This window comes from Eupeodes corollae, chromosome 2 (genome assembly GCF_945859685.1).
Source record: "Eupeodes corollae chromosome 2, idEupCoro1.1, whole genome shotgun sequence".
NCBI classification, from domain to species: domain Eukaryota; kingdom Metazoa; phylum Arthropoda; class Insecta; order Diptera; family Syrphidae; genus Eupeodes; species Eupeodes corollae.
In genome coordinates, this window is record NC_079148.1 from 48,917,393 (window position 1) to 48,940,404 (window position 23,012).

Genomic DNA, 23,012 nt, shown 5'->3' on the forward strand with positions numbered 1-23,012 from the left:
CATGAGCAACCTCAAATGTCACATTTGACATTAGAAACGGTTAATCTGTTGTTTACTTTTTTGTTGATTTGCCTTTACTGTCGGTAGTTATTGTTTTTTTACAAAATTAAATTTCAAACAATTTCAAAGTAAACAAAAATTAGCCCTTTAAACAAATTTAATGCTGGTTAAGAAGCTGGAGGAACTACAACAGTCTTGCTATTCAAGAGGATAAAAGAAAACGCAGGTTTTGGGTTAATCCATTTCTCGAAGTAAGGGAACTTCATAATTTGGAGGCGCACCTAATCAAGGACTTACTATGGGAGGACGGTGCAGACTATAAGAATTTTCGTAGGATGTGGGTCGACAGCTTTGAAGCTGTTCTCTGCCTAATAAAGATAACTTTGAAATAATGAATTTAGGCACTCGACGACAATTTAAACGAAATGAAATTTTAATTTCAAAAAGATTGTAGAAAATGGACGCTCACCACTACATACAACACAAATGTCAAATTTGATGACAGGATTTTGATCCGCTCGAAAAATCCAAACTGCGATGACCGAATTATGGACTGGATGTTGGATTATTGGTCTCTATTAGATTATCTGATGACAGAGGCTGATAGTCCTGTCATCGGAAATGTCAAGTAATTTCTCGTCGTGGCGATATCAACTGACCACCAAGATCATGCGATTTGAAACTGCTGGGCTACGCTGAGCACTTAAAAACCAAAGTTCGTCAAGTAATTGCTGAGATACCGCTCAATATACGCCAAAAAGTAGTCGAAAATTACCTCAAAAGAATCGATGAGTGCAACAATTCGAGGGTGGTCATTTAAATGGGGTTGTATTTCACACATAATGTCAACGTTCAAGCTTTATTTACGTTTACTTTTGAAGCCGCAAAATGGATAACGCTGTCCTTAAATTTATCAACCTATTGTCTTTGAAAGCCATATTTTGTATTTATCCGAAATTATTTTGAGATTTGTTTATCTACACTTCGGTAAACTTTCGTAAGGATTTGTGGCAATAATACGCTGTCGACAATATTTTACTGAGCACTATATGAGCGAAGTTTTTGTTGATTCTTGCAATGTTTATCCCCAACTCATTTGTTTGGAATTGTTGGAAAATGCACTTCAAAACCGTTGTTTTCTGAAAGCAATTTTGTCAGATTTTAATAAAGAAAACTATTTGTGTTAGTAAGAGTTAACAAAGTTTTTGGTGGATTTACAATGCTCTAAACATTCAAATAAGCACGAAAAGACAACGACAAATATTGAAATGATTTGTGTTGTATAGAGATAGTAAACTTTACAGATTATAAGCCTCACATTCCATAAAGTAAATATAAAGAAGAACATCTCACTTTTGTGTTATCACTCCTTCACACATTAAATTTTTGTCATACTTCTATCTTTCTTTTTCTGTTTGTAATCATGCAAATGCATATTAAGTAAATCCACTATTTTTTCTTTTGCAAAAAGTGCTCAATGTAAACTAAGTTTTACATTTGATCTTAAATCAAAAGTGTGCTCTCCCCATAAGAACATACAAATTTTCGAGACTCGTGCCCATACAAAACTTCATCAATCGGCTAACAGCTCTCTATATCACATCAATATATATTCTTCTCTTTCCCACCCATGACAGAAAGTTGATGAGTAACCATATCTCGCACTCGTTAAATGGACAACTCTCAATTTAAATTCTGTCAAGTGTATGTTCTGCAAAATCCTGTGCCCAACCCAGAAAAGTTTTTTTCAAGTTTTTAATTTCTTGTCTAATTCCCCAATTTGTAAGTATTTTAAACAAATAAATAAGTTAAATAATTATTTGAATTTGAACATTCGCCTTATTGTGATTTCGAAACAAAAGAACCCAGAAAGAAAACAAAATAGTTTGATCAAGAAAAAAGGAAAAGAAAATATGGCTTCTAGTATTTTTATTTTTTCTTCTATGTCGTCGCACAGCGACATAGAACAAAATGCCATCCAACAACAATGCTTATATTATTTAGTAGGAGCATAGAGAAGAGACGACAGACGAAGAATCAAAGACGACGACTTGGAATTTATCATTTGGTGTTCGGTGCTCGGTGCTCCGCTGCCGCTACTGCCGCCGCCGTCAGTAACACCGGAAAATATTTATTCCGTGTTTTCTTCTCGTCGCTTATTTACAAAACGGAAAAACAACATCCGCAAACAGAAAGGCATGTAAATGCAATTGGAATAATAAAAATATTAATAAATAAAAAAGAAGAAACAACGAACCACTACGACATAATTTATGTATGGCAGTGGCTGTGGCTGTTAGTGCAATGTCCAATAATAATTCGATGAGCATAATTTTTTGATCGTTCTTCTCGCTCCCCATCCCCAACCCTGGTTGCCTAATTGCTTGGTTACTTGGCTGCCCGGTTCATGAACTTCACCATCGCCATAGCCATAGCCATGGAACATAGAAATTCTCATCGCATTCTTATCAATCTTCGCTCAATTCAATTGAATTTTGCCACTTTTGTTCGGTTTTCTTCTTTTTTTTCATATTGCTAATCGGTGGGTCGGCCTTTTTAGATATTTTCTTTGACTGCAATGGTTTCTTTTTTTTTGTGTCGCATTAAGTGTTGGTGTATTGTAAGTTTTTGCTTGCGGGTGTCGTTGGTGGCATCGGTCGGGGGTAGGGAAATTCATTGCATTTCTGATGCTATACGACACGAGCCATTGGGGTTGTATTTAGCTAGCTTGAACCGATTGTGCTCTCTATTTAAGCGTTTGGAAAAATGATCTCTTATAAACTATGAACTTTGCAAACTAAAGTCGTCGGTCTATGTCGCGGTCGTCGCCTGTCGTTGTTGTCTACTTTGGTATGAATTCGTTGTTCGTTGATTATAAATTGTTTTGTTCGCATACGTGCCCAACCCAAAGTGTTAAAAGTTTTTCCAGCATTTTATCTTTAATCTACCTATTGTTATAATATTCGGACGTCATGGAGATGATGAATAGGCCATGCGAAGCCTTTAATTATTATTATGCAAATTTTTGTCGATTTTTGTTTTAAAGATCATTATGCGAGTAGCTATTAGGGTTTTTAATTTAGTAGGTATTGTTTTAAGCTGTAAATTTACAACTTATTTTTTTTGTATGTCTATAAATGTTTCCTAAATTCGAATTCAGTAAATCGATGACAAACCATTTTAATTATAAATTTTGTACCGACGTGTGTCGAGGGGTTTATAAAGATATTTTTCATATCTTTTCGTTTTCGCTTTTGGTTATACTATGGTGCCTACCTTTTTACCTGTTTAGCTATCTTAACTTATTCTATAATAATTTTGATATTTTGTTCTTGTTTGGCTTAGTAATCTATCTAATAAAATATTGTATACGTACCTGCCAAATGGTGTGTTATAGAAAAAGATATAAATTAATTTTATGAAGTTCTAGGTAAATACATCTATACATATGGATTTATATATATTTTCGAAAAAAAGATAATGTCATTGTTATTGAATAGAATAAAAAATACTCGACCATTTATACCTACCTCATTTTGCGTGTTATTTAGCCATAATCACTTTGTCGCTGTCGCATAAAATGCATGAACTAGATAAATCGATTTTTTATTTAGTAAATTTTCGGTTAAAAATAATCATAGGATTTACTGGAATTCTTTTAGTAGGTTTTGGAGTTTTGGTTTTCTGAGTCAAATATAAGGCATTTCTAAACAAAGAACAAATATTTATCCAGAATGTATTATAGAACAATTTTTTTAGCTATGATAGATTATCGTTATTTTATTGGGGGTTTATTCTTTGATGTACGATTTTAAGGTTCTTAACTTTGTTTGGTAGAATAAAAACGCTTAAAATCCTTTATAAACAATAGCATTAGTATATTCCACTCCACTAAAAAGCTTTGAATTAATTTTAGATATGTCACTTAGTTTCATAGTTATTTGTTTATAAAGGTTGAGTAACTTACTTACTTAAAAGGTGGCGCTACAGTCCGGGGCGGACCTGAGCCTCAACCAACATGCGTCTTCAACTAGCTCAGTCGCTAGTTGGTTGAGGTCCTCTCCCACCTGCGTGCGCCACCTGAGTCGCGGTCTTCCTCTACTGCGCCGTCCCTCGGGATTGGATTCGAAGACCTTCCGGGCTGGAGCGTTGATGTCCATCCGGTCTACATGACCTAGCCATCTAAGCCGTTGGACTTTAATTCTGCTAACTAGGTCAGTGTCGCTGTACAGCCCGTACAGTTCGTCGTTATATATTCTCCTCCATTCTCCATCTATGCGTACGGTACCAAAAATCACCCGAAGAATTTTTCTCTCGAAGCATCCTAAGACGCTCTCATCTTTCTTTGACAGGGTCCAGGCCTCAGCGCCATAAATGAGAACCGGGATGATGAGTGTCTTATAGATGGTGGGTTTACATGCTCGAGAGAGGACTTTAATTCTCAATTGTCTTCTAAGTCCAAAGAAGCAGCGATTTGCAAGAGTTATTCTTCGTTTGATTTCAGCGCTGGTATCGTTGTCTGCATTAATAGCGGTGCCTAAGTAGACAAAGTCCTTAACTACCTCAAAGTTATAGCTGTCCATGGTGACGTTTTGTCCAAGACGTCGTCGTTCAGTGTCCAGGGCCTAAACTACGAATCGATAAAAAGGTTGGTCCTGAATCTTTGATTGGTGAGTCAATTGGATCTTTTTAGAAAATAATCCGAAGTTTTTGAGCAGAATTTTTTTGGGCGAGTTAGTTAAATGTTGTAAAGCTGTTGAGGTTTATTTTGGTAAAGTCTTCTATAAGTTTTCAATATTAACCAACGTTCTTCGGTAATGATACTGATTTTTTTGTCTAGATTATGAGTTTTAAACCTTTGTCAGCTTCAAAATAAACTATGATAATAGTTTAAAGGTGTTGTTTTTGACGTGTTGATTTCAAGAAGAAATAAAAGGCATTTAATTTAATGTTATGGCCAGGAATCTATATTTATAACAAAGATAAGGGTGTCATTGTGTTTTAAAATTGTATTTGTGCCGACCAGTTTTGCAACAATTTGAGCCGTACGACAGCAAAAGCACGGCGAATATTCTCTTTCAAGGGGTCAATCACCTCTGGTTTTTGAGCGTGGACATGCCATTTCACATTACCCCATAAAAATAGTCCAGAGATGTTAAATCACACGATATCATGACGCGAGATAATGCGTGGTACTAAATTTGCACAAAATTAAGTCTATTAATTATGATTCGCAAATCAAACTGGTCAAAAATTAAATGACAGCTGTCAAGAAGACCAACTGTTAAAAAAGGTATTACCTAATTTAATCAAAAAACGGCAAAAAAAAACTCGTTGTAATGGATTTAGTTTAATGGCGAATAAAATGTTCCTTTGAAAATTGTTAAATAAAACCCGAGGCGAGACATAGCCAGGATTGTTGCGGTTTGTACCGGTCATTGGCCTATAGGAGTTCATGCGGAGAAGTTGGGTATCTTCTACAACACCTTTTGCGCTAGTTGTAGTGACCAAAGAGAAAGTGAAACGATAATCCATTTCCTCTGCAAATGTCCTGCTTTGGCAAACACTAGAATGAAATACTTTGGAAAAGCATTCTTTCACGAACTTGATGAGCTATCTGGGACAAAGATTAGAGACCTAATCTTTCTCTCAATGCGACAAAATGGCTCTAACATAATCGCTATGAAGCTTCTCTATAAATCTTTCGTTTTCTATCACAGGTCAAACGAGTTTTTGGTATCAAAACAGCGCACTACAGCGCTAATTGGATCTCAGGCTAGGTTGCATTGGGATCGCCATTTCTACCTACCTATAAGATATCATGGAATAATATTCATGAATTTTACTCTAATGTTTCACTATGGACATATCCAGCGTCCATCAAGATTTGTGAACTACAAAAACTATATCATAAACATTTGGCTTAATTTGAACCGCTCATTAGGAAAAAATGTTGCTGATGTGCGCGGACATGAATCGCATTGATCATTCTAGAGACACTCAGTTGCCTTAGATCTGCTTAAATGAAGGAATGAATGAATGGAGGCATGTTTAGACGAATAATTACTTCGTTATATGTTCGGGGATGCATTGTCCACAACTTAGGGGTCGAGCACTTGTTCAAAACATCATAATTTTAAAATTATAGATCAAGCGCCTTGAGCTCTTTGAATCTAGGGCTGGACAGTTGTTTTTCGTGGCCAAACAGGTGGTGATGTTATTCCATCTGGTGTTTGTTTTCTTTATAGCATCTTATTTTACAAAAAGCTTGAGTGTAGCGATTGGCATTCCAGCATTAGCCAAACGTGGTAGAATTGGTAGTAATGTACCATTTTTGGAGAGTTCATCTGATTTAAAACATCCTGGAATGTGTCTATGGTCTGGCACCCATCAAAGATTTATGTTAAAGGGTATGTTGTGATATCTTAATTAGAGATGATCGACAGTTATGGACTTTTGTAGAGTTTGTAGGACAGAGTGCAAATATTCAAATGTGAGACAGTCCGAGTATCAGATGCTAACATCACGTTTTCTTTAAGCCAGGACAAGACTTCTTAAATTGACAAAAAAACGTTACTGTGATTGGCAAGGCGAAATGAAAGACTTAATTTTAGTTGTTCAGAGTATATACCGCCACCAAACCCCTCATTTGTTTTTAATTCATCTTTATAGGAGTGGATTGACTCTTCTTCACATATCTGGAAGGTATAGAAATCTGGAACCTTCTATGAAGCTGTAGTTGGGAGATGGTGTAGTCTGTGTGCTTTCGAATTAGTTCTAAATAATTAAGAATTACGGAATGGCAAATTCTGTTATTAGTCCACTGTGGTGAAACTCTGAAGCGAATAGTAGAGCAGGCAGATAATTGTTTGCTAAGTATATCTAGAGGTGTCAGATAGAGTAGGGTGTCCATTGTTGCGAATGGAGTCGTACAAAGCGATCCGGTTATACATAGACAAGCTGAAGGTTGAAATCTGTTTAGTTTGTGGCGGTTTAATTGTTTGCCTAAACCAGTCCACCATATTTTTTGATTTTTTTAAATTAACCACCCACTCAAGGGGATAATACTACCCTTATTATGTAGACACAACGTGAGCACTAGGAAAGGGAGAGAGGGGTTGAAAAGAGGTTTTGAATTCCTGAATATTGTAATGGCTGGGAAAGACAGAGTGTTGCAAGGCATTCCACATTCGCGTTGACGGCTAAAAAACGAATCTCTGTAATTGACAGTACGACGGAAGTTGGACTCGAGGGCATATTGATGAGCATTCCTAGAAGCGCGAGTATTACGATTGAATTGAAAGAGAGGAATGCAACTGGTTATTTCTCTAGAGCATAAACCGTTAAAATAATGGTAAAAGAGGGTGAGGCAAGCAACATTTCGACAATGTTCAAGCGACGTAAATTATATTATGATGCTTATATCATCAATCAATCTAAACGCTCTACGTTCAATACTATCCAAGGGGCTTAAGTAAGTTGCAGGAGCACCAGTCCATATATGGGAGTTATACTCAAGCTTTGGACGTATATAAGTCTTCTAGATAACAGCCAGATCAGAGGCGGGGACAAAACTTCTTGCATAGCCTTACAAAACCCAAACATCTTGCGGCACTTTTGGCGACATCACGTACATATGTGACCGTTCCACATAAGGTGGTTGGTCATACACATACCGAGAATAACGAAGTGTTCAGTCTCAGCGATGCCAGTGCCATCTTTGGATAATGGCAAGGTGGTATATCTCCCTTTAACGATACAAGGCAGCATTGGGCGGTTTTTATTCCCGGTCGGAATTTAATGAGCTTATCATATTTTGTTGTTGCAGTTCCACATCCGAAGAAGAGTACTATCGTCAGCAAAATAATGTATTGGATTAGAAGTTGAGGAAGAGTGTTGGAGATAGAACAGAGCCCTGGGGCACACCAGCATATATTTTGTGGTTTTCAGACTGAAATGCCTCCGGAAAAGGAAAACTACTTCCAATGTCAAGGATGACAGCCATGATGTACGCTATTATCATAGACTGAGTATTGGTCGGTGCTTATTTAAGTGTGTAACGACGTTTCCACTGATTTATCATTACAGAAGTATTTTGTTCTGAAATGGGATTAAGTCAATCTATCTCTCCAATGTCTTGGACAGGAATGATGATAGACTTATAGATCTTAGATCTTTAAGATTCACTTTTCTCCACACTGAAAGCTATTGAAAATTATATCATGAATAGGTGTTCTTACATTCAAAGCTTTTTAGAGCTCAACTAGTATCATGCCGTCCTGCAGATTTTGTTGAAGAAGTTGTGTAGGTTTTTTTTTAGTTGCTCTTGTGTTTACTCATTTGTATTCAAAACAGTTTCTGGTTGTTTGTTTTTTGGTCAATGTTGGTAATACTTTTTCTCAACAATGCAAAACAGATTATAACTTTTTCTAAAATACGGTTTCACACATACAATCTAAACACTAAGTAATATGTCCTTAAATGATAATTTTTTACTCAGTAAAACTTAAAAGAAGAAAACTGAACATTTTCTATTGTTTTCGTTTGTAATCCTCTGATGACTCATTTGGGTATCTGAATATTTAACTTCGCTCATTTGAAAAATATTTTTGAACTTCTGTCATGTCAAAACAAATTTAAAATAAGATAAGAATATTAATAAAGTCAGTCTTGACAAAAATTGGATACAGAGAACTACAAAATTGAATATATAATTTAATTTATTTATTCTAATCCACAAAACATTAGCTTCTTTTTCACTTTTAAAGAGGATTATTATTTGTTGTCTTTAATCATCCCGAAATCTTCTTTTTTTTGTAATAAAATATTCCTAATTATAAATTAAATTATGTCTAAATTTTATAGGAGTATCATGCAGACAATTAAATGTGTAGTTGTTGGTGATGGTGCAGTAGGAAAAACATGTCTTCTTATTTCCTACACCACCAACAAATTTCCATCAGAGTATGTACCCACAGTATTCGATAATTATGCAGTTACAGTGATGATTGGAGGAGAGCCATACACTCTTGGACTTTTTGATACTGCAGGTAATTAAAATACATAATTGTTGAAGTTTCATTTTTAAATATTATTAAAGTATATATGTACATAACAAATTGTTTTTATTATTTTTGTTTTGTTTAGGCCAGGAGGATTACGATCGTCTTCGACCATTATCTTATCCCCAAACAGATGTGTTTTTGGTTTGTTTTTCGGTCGTAAGTCCCAGTTCATTTGAAAACGTCAAGGAAAAAGTATGTTAATCGATTTATCGAGAATAAATTAAATATGAGATTATTATGATATTACTATTTACGTTTTGCAGTGGGTTCCAGAAATAACGCATCACTGCCAAAAAACTCCATTCTTGTTGGTAGGAACTCAAATCGATTTGCGCGACGAGAGTAGTACATTGGAGAAACTTGCTAAGAATAAGCAAAAACCAATATCAATGGAACAGGGAGAAAAATTAGCAAAGGAACTTAAGGCTGTAAAATATGTTGAGTGCTCTGCACTAACACAGGTAACATTTTTATGTTTTTATTTTTTTAAACCATATTATATAATAACTTAATTACCAGAAAACTGTTAGTCTTGACATTAATTTTGAAAGAAATTTATGTTTAGAAAGTTATTACTAAATTATTATTCAGTGTTTTATGTATGTCGATTCTTCAGTAAAATTTTTGTCATTAAGAAACTGCTTAGCTATAAAAGCTATAAATTTAAATTAATACCGAATTATTAATTTAATGACTAAATTTAAATGGCTAAATTGCTCCATTAAATTAAAAATCAACCACCAGTTAAAAAAAGATTTGAATTCTACAAATATGAATGCCACGAGTAACGACTTACTTAAGTTATTAACTCCTAAATGTAGCTCTACTACTGACGGAAATTCTTAAACGCTATTAGCGAACAATTAAACCAAGCCTTATTTGAGATTTGCCTAGTCCTAGTATTCTTTACGCTTTAGAGAAAACCAAAAATCTTAAAGAACACTCAATGGTACAGAAGGTGGCATGTAAAAGGTATTACAGGAGCAATTAGGACCACTCCCACCGGAGGAATGGAATAATTAAATAAATTAGGTGCCGCAACAGTCCATGAAGAACCAGGGCCTAGTGACTTACAACTCCAACCATTTCTGTATGCGAGTAATGTTGTCAGAGATGGAAGGGACCTACAGTTTATACGCCGAATCCGAAGGACTAATTTGAGAAAACACTTTTCATGACAAGAATTGCTCTTGGAGGATTTGTCAATTCCTCGCAAGAGGCAGTACCAGTGAAAAAAGTTAGGTGGCACAGACAGGGATTAAAACCAAGACCCCTTCCATGACAGTCCAACGCACTAACCATCACGCTACGGGTACTGGAGGAATGGAATCAATATCCAATATTTTACCTCTGAGCTTATACATAAAGTCAGGGCCAGTTACTCAAAAACCAGCCACATCGGATACGCACAGATTCTACAGAAATAGTAGGGAATAGCAAAGACTTACTACATGATAACCTGTCCATACTTTGACACAACCTTTAACACTAAAATGGGGGAAAACCCTTCCAAACATGAATGCGTCGTCATTATCCATATATACTGATGACTTAAAAACATTTGCAAGAGTAGGTTTATTTTATGAGACACTTAATTTTTCCAACACCTTCAGACTTCCCGATAAACCAACGCCTTTCAAACCAAAGTATTGGCATTGACATACACTGCAAAGCAGGTCTGGATTCTGTCGCTATTAACTGTTGTAACCATATTTAATGATAGATAAGCAGTTTGAAAATCTATTTCTGACAAAACAATTAAATGGAAGGTTGTAGCCCAGAGCATGAATCTAAATTCTGCTGGTTAGCACGTCACAGCGATGTACCCGGGAACAAGAGAGTTAATGAGCTGACAAGGATAAGTACAACACTAAACCAATCCAGTATAAACTCAACCCATTCATTCAACTGCACCCCATTCTGTGAAATAAAACATCATTGGTAACAAGATACTCTAAGAAAACAATTAAAGGTGGAAATGCTTTGAAACCTGTGGCATCCCATTTGCCTATGAGCCATGCTTCTGCAACAAATAAATGTAATAAATAAATTCACGATCCAAATTAACTCTAGAACTTAATTACTTCTTCTGATAAGAACATATAACAATCTCGCAAGAAAGAAGCGTCCATTAATAGAATAGAACTTTGTGAAAATGGAAGTCAAAAAGAACAGAAATAATCTTCCACAATTTTTTAAAGTCTAAGACAGTTAAGGGCCATGCACATAAGAGCGAACAACTAATGAACGAACTAAAGTGATTTTACACATTTCAAAAAGTCAAACTCCAATTGACATGACACTAATGTAAGGATAATAACAATTGCATTTTGTTATCGAAATGTGCGTGTCCATTTGTGAGTACTTCTGCTGGTTAACTCTCAAGAGCAACTCTCAGGAGACTGTTCATTTGAGAGCCAAATTTTAGAAATTTTCCTATCGCGAGCTCTTTGCTAGAATATTGAGAATCTTCTTGCTGAGGGTACTTTCATAATCGTGTCCACTTGATAGATTTCTTCTGCTAGCATATTATCAGTTGGCCATGTATTCTAACAAGCGAAAGGTTGCAACTGATTTAATTATCGGCACTGTTCTTAAAAAAGGAAAAAAAAAATATTGGGTCAAACCGTAGGTAGATCGTCGTAACGATCAAGAGCTTCAAATTGAAGATTCCGACAGTTTCGAAAGTTTTGCCGCTGTCAGTAAGTGAAGTTGAATTTTTGATACAAAACGTTGGACACATAATTTTTAAAAAAGATACCCAATTAAGGGAAGCCATACCAGTACTCGAGCGTATACTGGTAGCACTTAGATTTAAGCATATGAATCATTTTCGAAGAAAAAACTAAAAGTTAATTGTATGATCTGTGAAATTGCTTCATACGGCAGCATTCAGTACGAAATTTTGATTTATACGTAGTTCTCCACAATAATTCAACTGACTCATATTTTTCAATAAGTTGATTGGTTTCCTCCAATGTCACTGCTTTGCCATGTTTACTCTCGACAGCTATTCGCAAAATACGAACTGTGTTGGTTTTCCGCGAGCTTACCTCGGATAGTTGTAAGCACATTTGCCCACTTGCGAGTGACTTTCAAAAAGATCGAATGTCGACATTAATTAATCAACTCTCCGCGAGCTACTCTCCAGACTATGTCCGCTTGCGAGATCGCTCTTGAGAGCAACTCGGAGCACGTTTATTCTCAAATGAACACCCACCTTGAAACAAGAAAATTTTGTAAAAACAATTTGGTATTAACGTTGCAGTGAGCTTGGTACGATCTGTCGAAGTTTATTCGCGTTCCACATACCATTCACACTGCAACGAATAAATTGTTCTCGCACAACTTAAACTCAAAATTATACCACTCTTGTTTTGGTTTTTTGTGTGTAAGGTCAGGGCTGAGGAAAATATGGAGACAAAATTTACAATTCGTCGCTCATGTAAAAGAAAAGTCAAAATTTGCGAACATCCACAGTTCGCAGGTCGTAGTTGGTAGCTTATGTGCAAGATGGCGTAAAGAGGATATAAATATGGCTTGATAACTTTTAACAATTTTCAAACTTGTTATTATAAACTGGTAGATCAATTTATGGCATTTATTTTTAATGTATAATTTTTGCTATATGTCCGCCGTGGCTACAATTTACATACTTCATTTGATAAGTCCAATTTTTACAACCTTTGCAAATAATTCTTTAACTTGAATATTGAATTCGAATGCTTCAAGAGTTTTTGGTGTGTCGGCATTTACCAATGACTTAAAATAGCCCCAAAATAATTAATCTATCGCCCGATCTGAATAACCAAATTGATTTTGGAATTATTTTAATGTCCTTTATGACACGTTGGGCCATCTTCTTGAAACCAAGTGTGTTCGATGTTCCTTATTTCGAAAGGAACAAGAACCGGTTATGCCCCAAGTGTGTAAACTGTACCAAACAGTCAATTTAGAAAGATTGAATGGTAATTCGTTAATGGCTTGAAGATTGTCGCTCCATATACGGAATTGTACTAATTGACGATGCCATCAAACTAAAAATGATCTTCAGTCCTAAAAATCGTAAAATGGACAAAGTGCTCTACCAGCTTTGCATAGTTATTAAAAATATTACAACGCCGAAGGGAAAATTAAAAGATTGATTTTATTTATTACGTTTGTATTTATTATGCACCTATTGTTAATTTTTCTATATATTTATTATCTCCAATAATATACGTTTATCTTAATATAATATACGTTTTATGAAGATAAATGAAAACTAAACATAATTAAGTACAATATACTAATAAATAAAATATTAATAATTAACATACTACAAACCTATTTCATTTCTTCTTTACAGAAAGGACTTAAGAACGTATTCGATGAAGCAATACTTGCAGCGTTAGAACCACCAGAACCATCAAAGAAAAGGAAGTGCAAATTCCTATAATTTTAACATTTATTTATATGGTTTCACGAAACATTAAAAACAAAAAAGAAACAACACATACACTATTTTGAAGATATTTTAATTTAAAAGCAAAAGAAAAGAGAAACCACAAAGGCAACAACAAATTAATTAAAACAAGAAGGAAAACAAAAAAAAAAAATAATATAATAATAATAAAAATTGAGAAAATAAACAACAAAAATGTCGCTAAATTCATAAAATATATATTTTTTATTATATGACTACGTAAAAATTAGTTGGCAAAATCACACATGAGAACAGCAGTTGTAGTTGTTATGAACTAATAACATTTTTTTTAATATCATTTACTTTTATATTATATACTGTATTAGTTTTAGTAAATACAATTATTATTACTGGAAATGATTTTTAATATCAAATTGAAAGCAAAGATTTATTCTTTAATGTTTCTTAAGTGTTTTGTTTACACACATGAGGTATTTAAGAATGTGAAAAAAAAATATATTAATTTTTTTGCTACATAAAAAGTATTGCATTTACTTCGAAATGTGTTTTTTTCCTATGGGTTTTTCTTAGGTGAAAATGTTATCACTCACCACATACATACCATAATCTTAGCTCACCCAAAAATAATTCAAAAATTCGATAATTCATTTCCGTTGAGCTAGATTTGTTCAACAGTTTTTCGATTTGATTTCAAGTGAAAGTGAATTGAATAACCTAGCTGAAGGTTACATTCATAAGTCATAAGATAGTCGGAAATAATAACTTCAAACTTTATAAAATATGTCTTCTTTCGTTGTTTTTTTAAACTTTAGACGCAATCACTTATGACATTTGATTTTGCAGTAAACAAAAAAAAGTTTAAGGAGGTTTTTGTATGAAATTTTATACTCGCAGTTTAAGGTAGCTGCTTGCCGAATTTACAATTGAAAATTTAGAATGAAACAACAACAACTTGTGTGTGCTACCACCAAGTTCATAGGCTGGAGTTATAGCTATTTCACGGGGACCAACCCGATCATCAGACTCCTTTAGTGGTGCTTAATCGCTTTTTATGTTCAATTTAATTTTAGAAGAACTTTTGCCCGAGCTGGGCTTGAACAAGCGATCTAGCGTGTGAGGACCGCACCCACATGAAAGTTGTAAGCCAATTACAGGTTTTTCCGTTCTATCGAACTATACTGAACCGATTAGCATTTTTCTAAGCACACACAAGTAATTGTTGTTGTTTTATTCAGGTTCCTTCTATTATCTCCTCTCTTTTTCATAAGCCAACGATTTCGATTGGATTCGTATGAGGAAGGAGATGAGGCCAAAGAGTTGACACGGGTCAAGACAAGTTGTTGTTGTTTCATTCTAAATTTTCAATTGTAAAAAATTTTATTTATTTTGTGCAGTACTTAAATTATAAAGAAAGTGATAGAAAATGCAAAGAATATCATTTTTAATATTAATTGACGAGATAGAACAGAGAGCACGAAATGAGCAGAGAATTAAAGGCGGAGTATAAGGGATCATTCAAAACCTTTAGAGCTACCAGAACCACTGTAAGTTTAAACAATAGATTGACTCATACATTGTTGATACCGTTTCTATCTACAAATTCCATCGTTACTATAGAGCTAACAAACCATTGTTTAAACATTTGATGGATACGCTGTCTGATTTCTTGCCTCAGTCAAAGAAACCTATCGCTATTCCTCCTTACATTAAGATAAGTGCGTGTTTGCGTTTCTTTGCAGAAGATGGATATCAGACAGGAGTGGGAAAAGACCATGAGGTTAGATTGGCTCAATCTTCATTTTCAGAAGTCCGTTCAAGTTTATTAGATTTCTTTGAGAAAAAATTTTGCCCGTTATGGATTAAGATGCAAATGACTCAAGAAGAAAAAGGGAAAACAAGCTTGAAGTTTTCTGAAAAACATAAAATTCCTGGAGTAATAGGATGCATAGACTGCACTCATTTTTTTCCTCACATATTTTGGCATTATCAAGCCAAACCTTAAATTATTTTATTTTTAAATAAAAACACCATTAAATTAACTAACCACTTACTTTTTTCCACTTGGCAACTGATTTTACTGGAGGCCCAATGCAGTTGAGATCATTTTCAAGATTTTTCCAAAATTTATGGATATCTTCCTTCAGTCTATTTGTAGTGAATCCATTGGTGATATCTCGTTTTTTTCCATAAAATTAACTAAAACTACTATTTGCTTCGAATAAGAAGAATTTGACCTTAAAAAAAGTTTATTTTTTAGTTTTATTAATTTATTTTTAGAGAATAACTTACATCGTTGTTTATTGTTTTGAATTCCCACGTAAAATAACAGGGAAAAAACCAAAAAAATTCCCATACACAAATTTTTCACAATAGGTATTTTTTTCTCTGGGAATTTTTCCCTAATTTCGAAAGATGTTCACGATACCTATTTTTCGAATATGGGAAAAAGGTCATAGGAAACACAATTCCCGATAGCCCCAAATATGTCTACGTCTTTTCTTTTTTATTATAGGGAAAAGTGTTCTTGTAAGTTATTGTAATAATACTTTAAAAAAGCTTTATTATAACTACTGCTCCTAATTTCGAACTTAATCGTATTATGGTTTCGAAGATCTATTCTGTCTTTCCCAATGTAATGTTGTGACTCGCAGTAAATCATAACCTAATCTCCTAAATGTTTGCACGGTTTACATCACCTGTAAATCATCAATATTTGTTTACTTTGCTTGAATTTATTATGTTTCTTTAAGAATTTATTTAAAGCCAGTAAAGAAGATTTATGTTGATAATAAGCATTTTCCCAATTTCAACTCCACAAAAAGATTGTTTCCATGACGCCTAACACTTCGAAAATCACAAAGCCATAAGAGACTAACCCAACCGATCATACAAATTACTTAGCACGACATTGTAGAATATTCAAATTTTGCATAAGGAAAGGACGTGGGTGCACAAAAAATGTAATGTAAATTTCATTAAGGTGTTGGTGTGTCTATTTAAAAAATAAAAAAGGAATAACACAAATACTGCACTCATGTGGCATGGTATCCATATTCATCCCTCTTTTCAAGTATGTCTTGTACAAGGAACACTTCCGATTCTTGTATGATGAGAAAATTGAGTGGGTTTACTTGGCAAGTTTCCTGTTACTTTATTATCCACAGTTTAATGGGTTTCAAAAAACCATTCAAAATCATTTATACGGCATACTTTCAGGATTTTGGTATTCAGATTTATTGGGTTTTCCATTGGTAAATTCAGATTTCCTACAAAAGTTTTTTTTTTGTGGAGCATGGAACACAATTGGAACTAATTTTCGTGCTTTTGTATTATTTCAACTTCGCTGTGGAGCTGTCAAATTTCCAGCTAGAGAACTTTTTTTTCAGATCAGCAGATTTGATCCTAAATCAATTTATTTTTCTCCATGGAATGCAAAAAACAGGCGGAACTTCTGTTTTGACAAATCTAGATCAAGAATTTGGTTTATTTTACCCAAGGAAAACCCTATTAGTAAATTGATGAGTATGCTGGTGGCGCTGGTGATTTTTCTACATTTTTAACTCTACTAGAATAAGTTCTTTTAGACCACCCAGATGTTGCTTCAATCGTTCCTCTTCATGACAGTACTGAGTACTATATATTTTATATATACAATAACAGTTTAGATTCCATTGTTCAAAATAAACTCTAATCTTAAATACTTGATTTTAATCCGAGACATGTTTTTGTTTTAATTTTAGAAGATATAATGACATGTCCCTTTTTGAATTACTTTTAATTTGAATACCAGGCATGTCATTGTCATATTGAATTAAAATAATCTATTTTAAATTTCCACATAACTTGGATTTGCCGGAGGCTCAATGAGACTTTAAAGTTTAAAGAGTTACTAGGGGTAATTATGTGAAACTTCGGATAAACGAATTATCAGAATTTGAATGGTAGATTTTGTCTAAAGAAAAATACATTTTTCACTAAATCTATCTTAAAGCTAGACATAAAACTATTTGTATGTTTTTTTTTTTTAATTTTTTTGGTATACTCCATGTTTTTTTTCATTTTATATTTTTGTATTGGCCGTATAAGGGCCATGTAGCAATTACCTTCACTCTGGGGTCAAGCCGACTGCTTAAAAAAAGTCGTTTCGTCAGTGCATCATTTATGTGTCTGTCGAAATATAAATACTGATCTAACCAGATACCTAGGTACTTCACTACACTTTTGCTCCCTAATGGCTGCCCGTGAAGATCAACGATGACCATTTTGCGCCAATTCTTGCACGTATCTCTCGTGGGCCTAGCCAACAGAGTCCGGAACAGCTCCGACTTCTGGACATTTATTTTCAACTTCCAGTCGTCGCAATATCACAAAATCTATTTGAATGGAAACGTTAACCTTATAAACTCAGTCAATTCTTAATTATATTTGACATCAAATTTGAAAGCTAAATCTAAATTGATTGAAAATCCAGAGAAACTGTTTTCAGGTTTCTATCTTTCGATTAATTTCATAAATTCGAAATCTCTTCAAGTGAAATTAATAGCTAACATATATCATAGCTGTCAAAAAACAATTTTGTTGATTGCCATAATTTGTCTAATTTATTGTGTTTTTTTATCTTATTCTTGAAAACAAATAAAATAATGTAGTATAAAATTAAGGCAACTATCATTAATAATGTGTAATTCCCCTTATGTTTAGGTTTCAGAGTTTCGTAGCTAGATGTCGCACGCTGAGCGCGAAACTCTGAAACCTGAGACATAGAAGCGAGACAAAAGGTTGTTTGGCTCGCTCTCATAAAAATTTGTATTCTAACGTCTATTCTATTCAACGGACGCGCCCAAGCCAGTCGAATTAGATTTGTAGTCTTTAAATAAGAGTTATATTTTAATAAAGAAATTATATACCACAACGTCAGATGTGGGGTAATACACCAAAAGAAAACTAAATTATTGTGTATATTACCTCTTTTTGCGGATTTAAAGCCAGCTATGACAAAACTCAACAAAGCACAATTGGTTGAAGCACTTCAGAGCGCTGGAGTAGATGTGCCAGACACGGCTTCTCTAGCTCAACTTCGGGCATTGTATGAAAGTACAGTTACAGTGGCACCCCAACAACCTTCTGGTGAGTTAACTGAGAAAACTCCACCTTCTGCTGAGCTAACCGAGGAAACTCCACCTTCTGCATCTCCGAATGGAGAGAATACTTCCGAAACACTGGCCGCTTCTGATAACAGGCACAGTAATACAGCTTCTGATGTCCAAGACTTGGAAGAAGAACAAGAGCTGGCCAGACTTGAGCGTCGGAAAAAAATCCTTGAGCTAAGGAAAGAATTGGACCAGATGGAAGCGCCCACAACATCTTCGGTTGCACCATGGCGTGCAGTGGACTTCTCAGACATCGAAAATGCTGTTCCTGCATTCAACGGTGACGATCCATACAGCATCACTAAATGGATAGTTGACTACGAAGATGTGACCGACTCGCTGGGATGCGATGACCGATGCAAGTACTTGTCTGCACGCCGTCTCATGCAGGGAACTGCGAAAATGCTGTTACGCACGGTCTACGTTGACAACTGGGATTCTTTGAAGCAAATACTTATCAAAGAATTCGACCATAAGATGAGCAGACAGCAGGTCTATCGTCAACTGAGTGAGAGAGTACGTCGTCAGGGCGAGCCACTTCTTCGATATGTCATATGTATGCAAGAACTTGGGTCACATGCTGAAATCGATGAGGCAGAGTTGATCGAATTCATTATCGATGGTTTGAGGGATTCACCAGCAAATGTCTCTATTCTTTTTGCCGCCAAAACTATAGTAGAGCTCAAAAACCTCTTGCCACGATACGAAAAAAGAAGAGTTCCGAGGACTATGGTTGCTAGGGCAACAACTTCTGGAGGAAATATGGTTCCCTCAACTTCAGCATCAAACAACGAGCAGTCCAAGAGATGTTTTAATTGCTCAAAGTATGGGCACATCGCAGCAAAATGTCCAAAGGAGCAACGACCAGCTGGATCCTGTTTCAAATGTGCTGACGAGGGGCACACTTACAAAAACTGCCCTTATATTGTGAAGACCAGAGTTGGAGCCGTGAACCGGGATGCCCTACATGATGACACCAAGGAGCTGACTCAGAGTTTGGATGCTGTTCAGATGGTGAGTGTCGCCTTTATGACAAATAAGAATAAGTGCACAAAATTTATCGATTGTTGTTCTCTTTTGGATACCGGTAGTCCGATTAGTTTCATACGAAAGTCTGTTCTGCCTGAAGAAATTAACGTTCAAGAATCATTAACGTATTCAAGATTTAAAGGATTAGGAAACATTAAACTCTTTACGTACGGTACGATTAATTGTTATATTAATATAAAAGATAATTTAAATCTTGTTTCCCTTATGGTTATTCCAGATGAAGTAACTCCTATACCTTTACTTATTGGTCGTGATCTCCTTGAAATCTTTAATATAAAACTTAACATGAACTGTAATAAAGTTAATATAACTTCTGAGCAGTGTCAAAATGAAATTTGTTCGAATAAAGTTTTTCTTTCTAACCAATTGTATATGTGCACTTATTCTGATGAAAAAACCGAACCTTCAGAGTGTAGTCATTATAAGAACAACATAAATGATGTTTTTGGGAGCAGCGTATTAGCCGGTGAATTAAAGATACAACCTAAAGAACTTAGTGATTGCTTCAAAGACAAGTTGAATACATTTGATCATGATCGGATTAAGCTTAAAGACGATCTTGATGTGAAGAGAGAATACAATAATGTTGAGGTAGATAGTGATTTATTTGGCTGCCATGCTTTTGAGATTATATGGGATAGAAAAGATTATATAGATATTGATTCAAATCTTAGTTTAGACATTTCAAAAACTATTAAAAATATAGTATCTCAAAATTATTTGAATTTTGATAAAACTATGGTTTCACCAAAGGATTTTGAGATGCACATTAGACTTACATCTGATATTCCTGTTTGTTTTGCTCCGCGAAGGCTATCAGTCTCAGAAAAAGGTACTGTGAGTGAAATAATAAAAGACCTATTGGAAAAACGAATTATTCAGCCAAGTAGTTCTCCGTATGCTGCACCAATAGTTTTAGTTAAGAAAAAATCTGGTGAAACCAGAATGTGTATAGACTATCGAGCATTGAACAAACGTACAGTAAGAGATCCTCATCCAATACCATTGATAGACGATTGCATTGAATACCTGGAGGGGAAGAAGGTTATGACCTTATTAGACCTTAAGAGTGGGTTTTACCAGGTAAAGGTAGCAGCAGATTCAACACAATTAACATCTTTCGTAACCCCGAACGGTCAATGGGAATTTCTTAAAATGCCTTTCGGCCTTAAGAATGCGCCCAGTGTTTTTCAGAGATTCATAATTCAAATTTTTCGTGAATTTATAGACAGAGGAGATATAGTTGTCTACCTAGATGATATATTAATTGCTAGTAAAACTATTACTGAACATTTTGAGATACTTACTAAAATTTTATGTTGTGTAGCGAAGAATGGGTTGGAGCTCAACTTGTCAAAATGTCGCTTTGCATATTCGAAACTTGATTACTTAGGGTTTAAAGTAACGGAACATGGCATCCAACCTAGTGATTCCCATATTCGAGCGATTGCTCAATATCCTGTGCCTAAAGACAGAAAGAAATTGCATTCATTTTTAGGACTTTGTTCATACTTTCGCAGGTTTGTCGAATCCTTTTCAAGAATAGCAAGACCTCTTTATAATTTATTAAAAGCTGAAACTCCTTTTAGATTTACTTCCGAATGCGAAGATGTTTTTCAGACTTTAAAGGAACGGTTAACATCTCCACCTGTATTGGCAATCTATAGTCCAAGGAAAGAAACAGAACTGCATTGCGATGCAAGTTCATTAGGGTATGGTGCAGTTCTACTCCAACGACAAGAAGATGATAAATTACATCCGGTAGCATTCTTCTCTAAAAGCACCACTGATCAAGAGGCCAAATACCATAGTTTTGAATTGGAAACTTTAGCCATAATTTCAGCTTTACGTCGGTTCCGTGTTTATTTGCAAGGTATTCCTTTTACAATCGTAACTGATTGCAGTTCTTTAACAATGACACTGAACAAAAAGAATGTTAATCATAGAATTGCTCGATGGGCCTTAGAGCTGGAGGATTATGATTATAAGGTCAAACATCGTAGTGGTGCCAATATGAATCATGTTGATGCCTTAAGCAGATGTAATGTTATATCCGTTATTGACTCTGAGGATGTTGATTTCCAACTCAGAGCAGCCCAAAATCGAGATGTAAAGATTTTGGAAATGAAAAACAAACTATATTTAAAAGATAATAATTCGTTTTTAGTTCAGGATGGTATTGTCTTCAAAAAAAATAAAAATGGTAAACTTCGATTCTATGTCCCATCTGAAATGGAAACTAATGTTATAAGAATGATCCATGAGAAAATTGGGCATTTAGGTGTAACAAAAAGCTCTGATCAAATTGGCCGTCACTATTGGTTTCCGAATGTTCAGGAAAAAGTTGAAAAATACATTAAAAATTGTATCCGTTGCATAATGCACTCAGCACCAGTTCGATCTAATATACGCAATTTGTTCAATATTCCTAAGGAGCCCATTCCATTCCATACAATACACTTGGATCATCTTGGTCCTCTCCCTTCAATAAAGTCAAAGAGAAAACATATATTAGTGGTAATAGATGCATTTACAAAGTTCACTAAATTATACCCAGTTGTATCTACAAGCTCAAAAGAAGTATGTGCAGCACTAAGAAAATATTTTGAGTATTACAGTAGGCCATCAAGAGTAATTACTGATAGGGGAACCTGCTTTACATCACTAGAGTTTAGTTCATTTGTTATAGACCAGAATATAGATCATGTTAAGGTGGCAGTTCATTCGCCACAGGCCAATGGTCAAGTAGAGCGAGTCAATAGGGTATTAACTGGCATGCTTGCTAAGCTTTCGGAACCAATCGAGCACTCAGATTGGGTTGTTACTTTAACACAAATAGAATTCGGACTAAATAACACTATACATCGCGCTATTCAAAATACACCAAGTCAATTGTTATTTGGTATTAACCAAAGGGGAGTAGTAATCGACAAATTAACAGAATTTCTTGATGATAAACAATTAAGTCAACTGGAAAGAAATCTTGAATTGTCAAGAGAAAAGGCTTCAGAAGCAATCACTAAGATTCAGGAATATAATATTAAATATTTTAATGAGCATAATAACCCGGCACGTATATACGATGAGGGTGATTATGTAGTAATAAAAAATGTAGATACAACAACCGGTGTAAATAAGAAATTGGTTCCAAAGTTCAGAGGCCCATACGTTGTTTACAAAATTCTACCTAATGATAGATACGTAATACGCGATATCGAAGGTTGTCAAATCACACAGCTGCCATATGATGGCATTGTCGAGTCTCGAAATATTCGACTTTGGAAGAATCGAGACTCTGAAGGTTCGGTTGATTAAGGGCGA

At 34.9% G+C, this 23,012-nt stretch overlaps 1 protein-coding gene across 1 annotated transcript; it reads left to right on the forward strand.

Annotated features, from left to right (window-relative positions):
- The first annotated feature begins 1,634 nt into the window (after positions 1–1,634).
- On the forward strand, positions 1,635–13,554 carry LOC129947015 (cdc42 homolog). Its single transcript, XM_056057412.1, has 5 exons — positions 1,635–1,782; positions 8,866–9,050; positions 9,148–9,257; positions 9,329–9,526; positions 13,414–13,554. Exons 2-5 carry the CDS (start codon positions 8,873–8,875, stop codon positions 13,501–13,503), a joined length of 576 nt encoding a protein of 191 aa, XP_055913387.1. The 5' UTR covers positions 1,635–1,782; positions 8,866–8,872; the 3' UTR covers positions 13,504–13,554.
- The last annotated feature ends 9,458 nt before the right edge of the window (positions 13,555–23,012 follow it).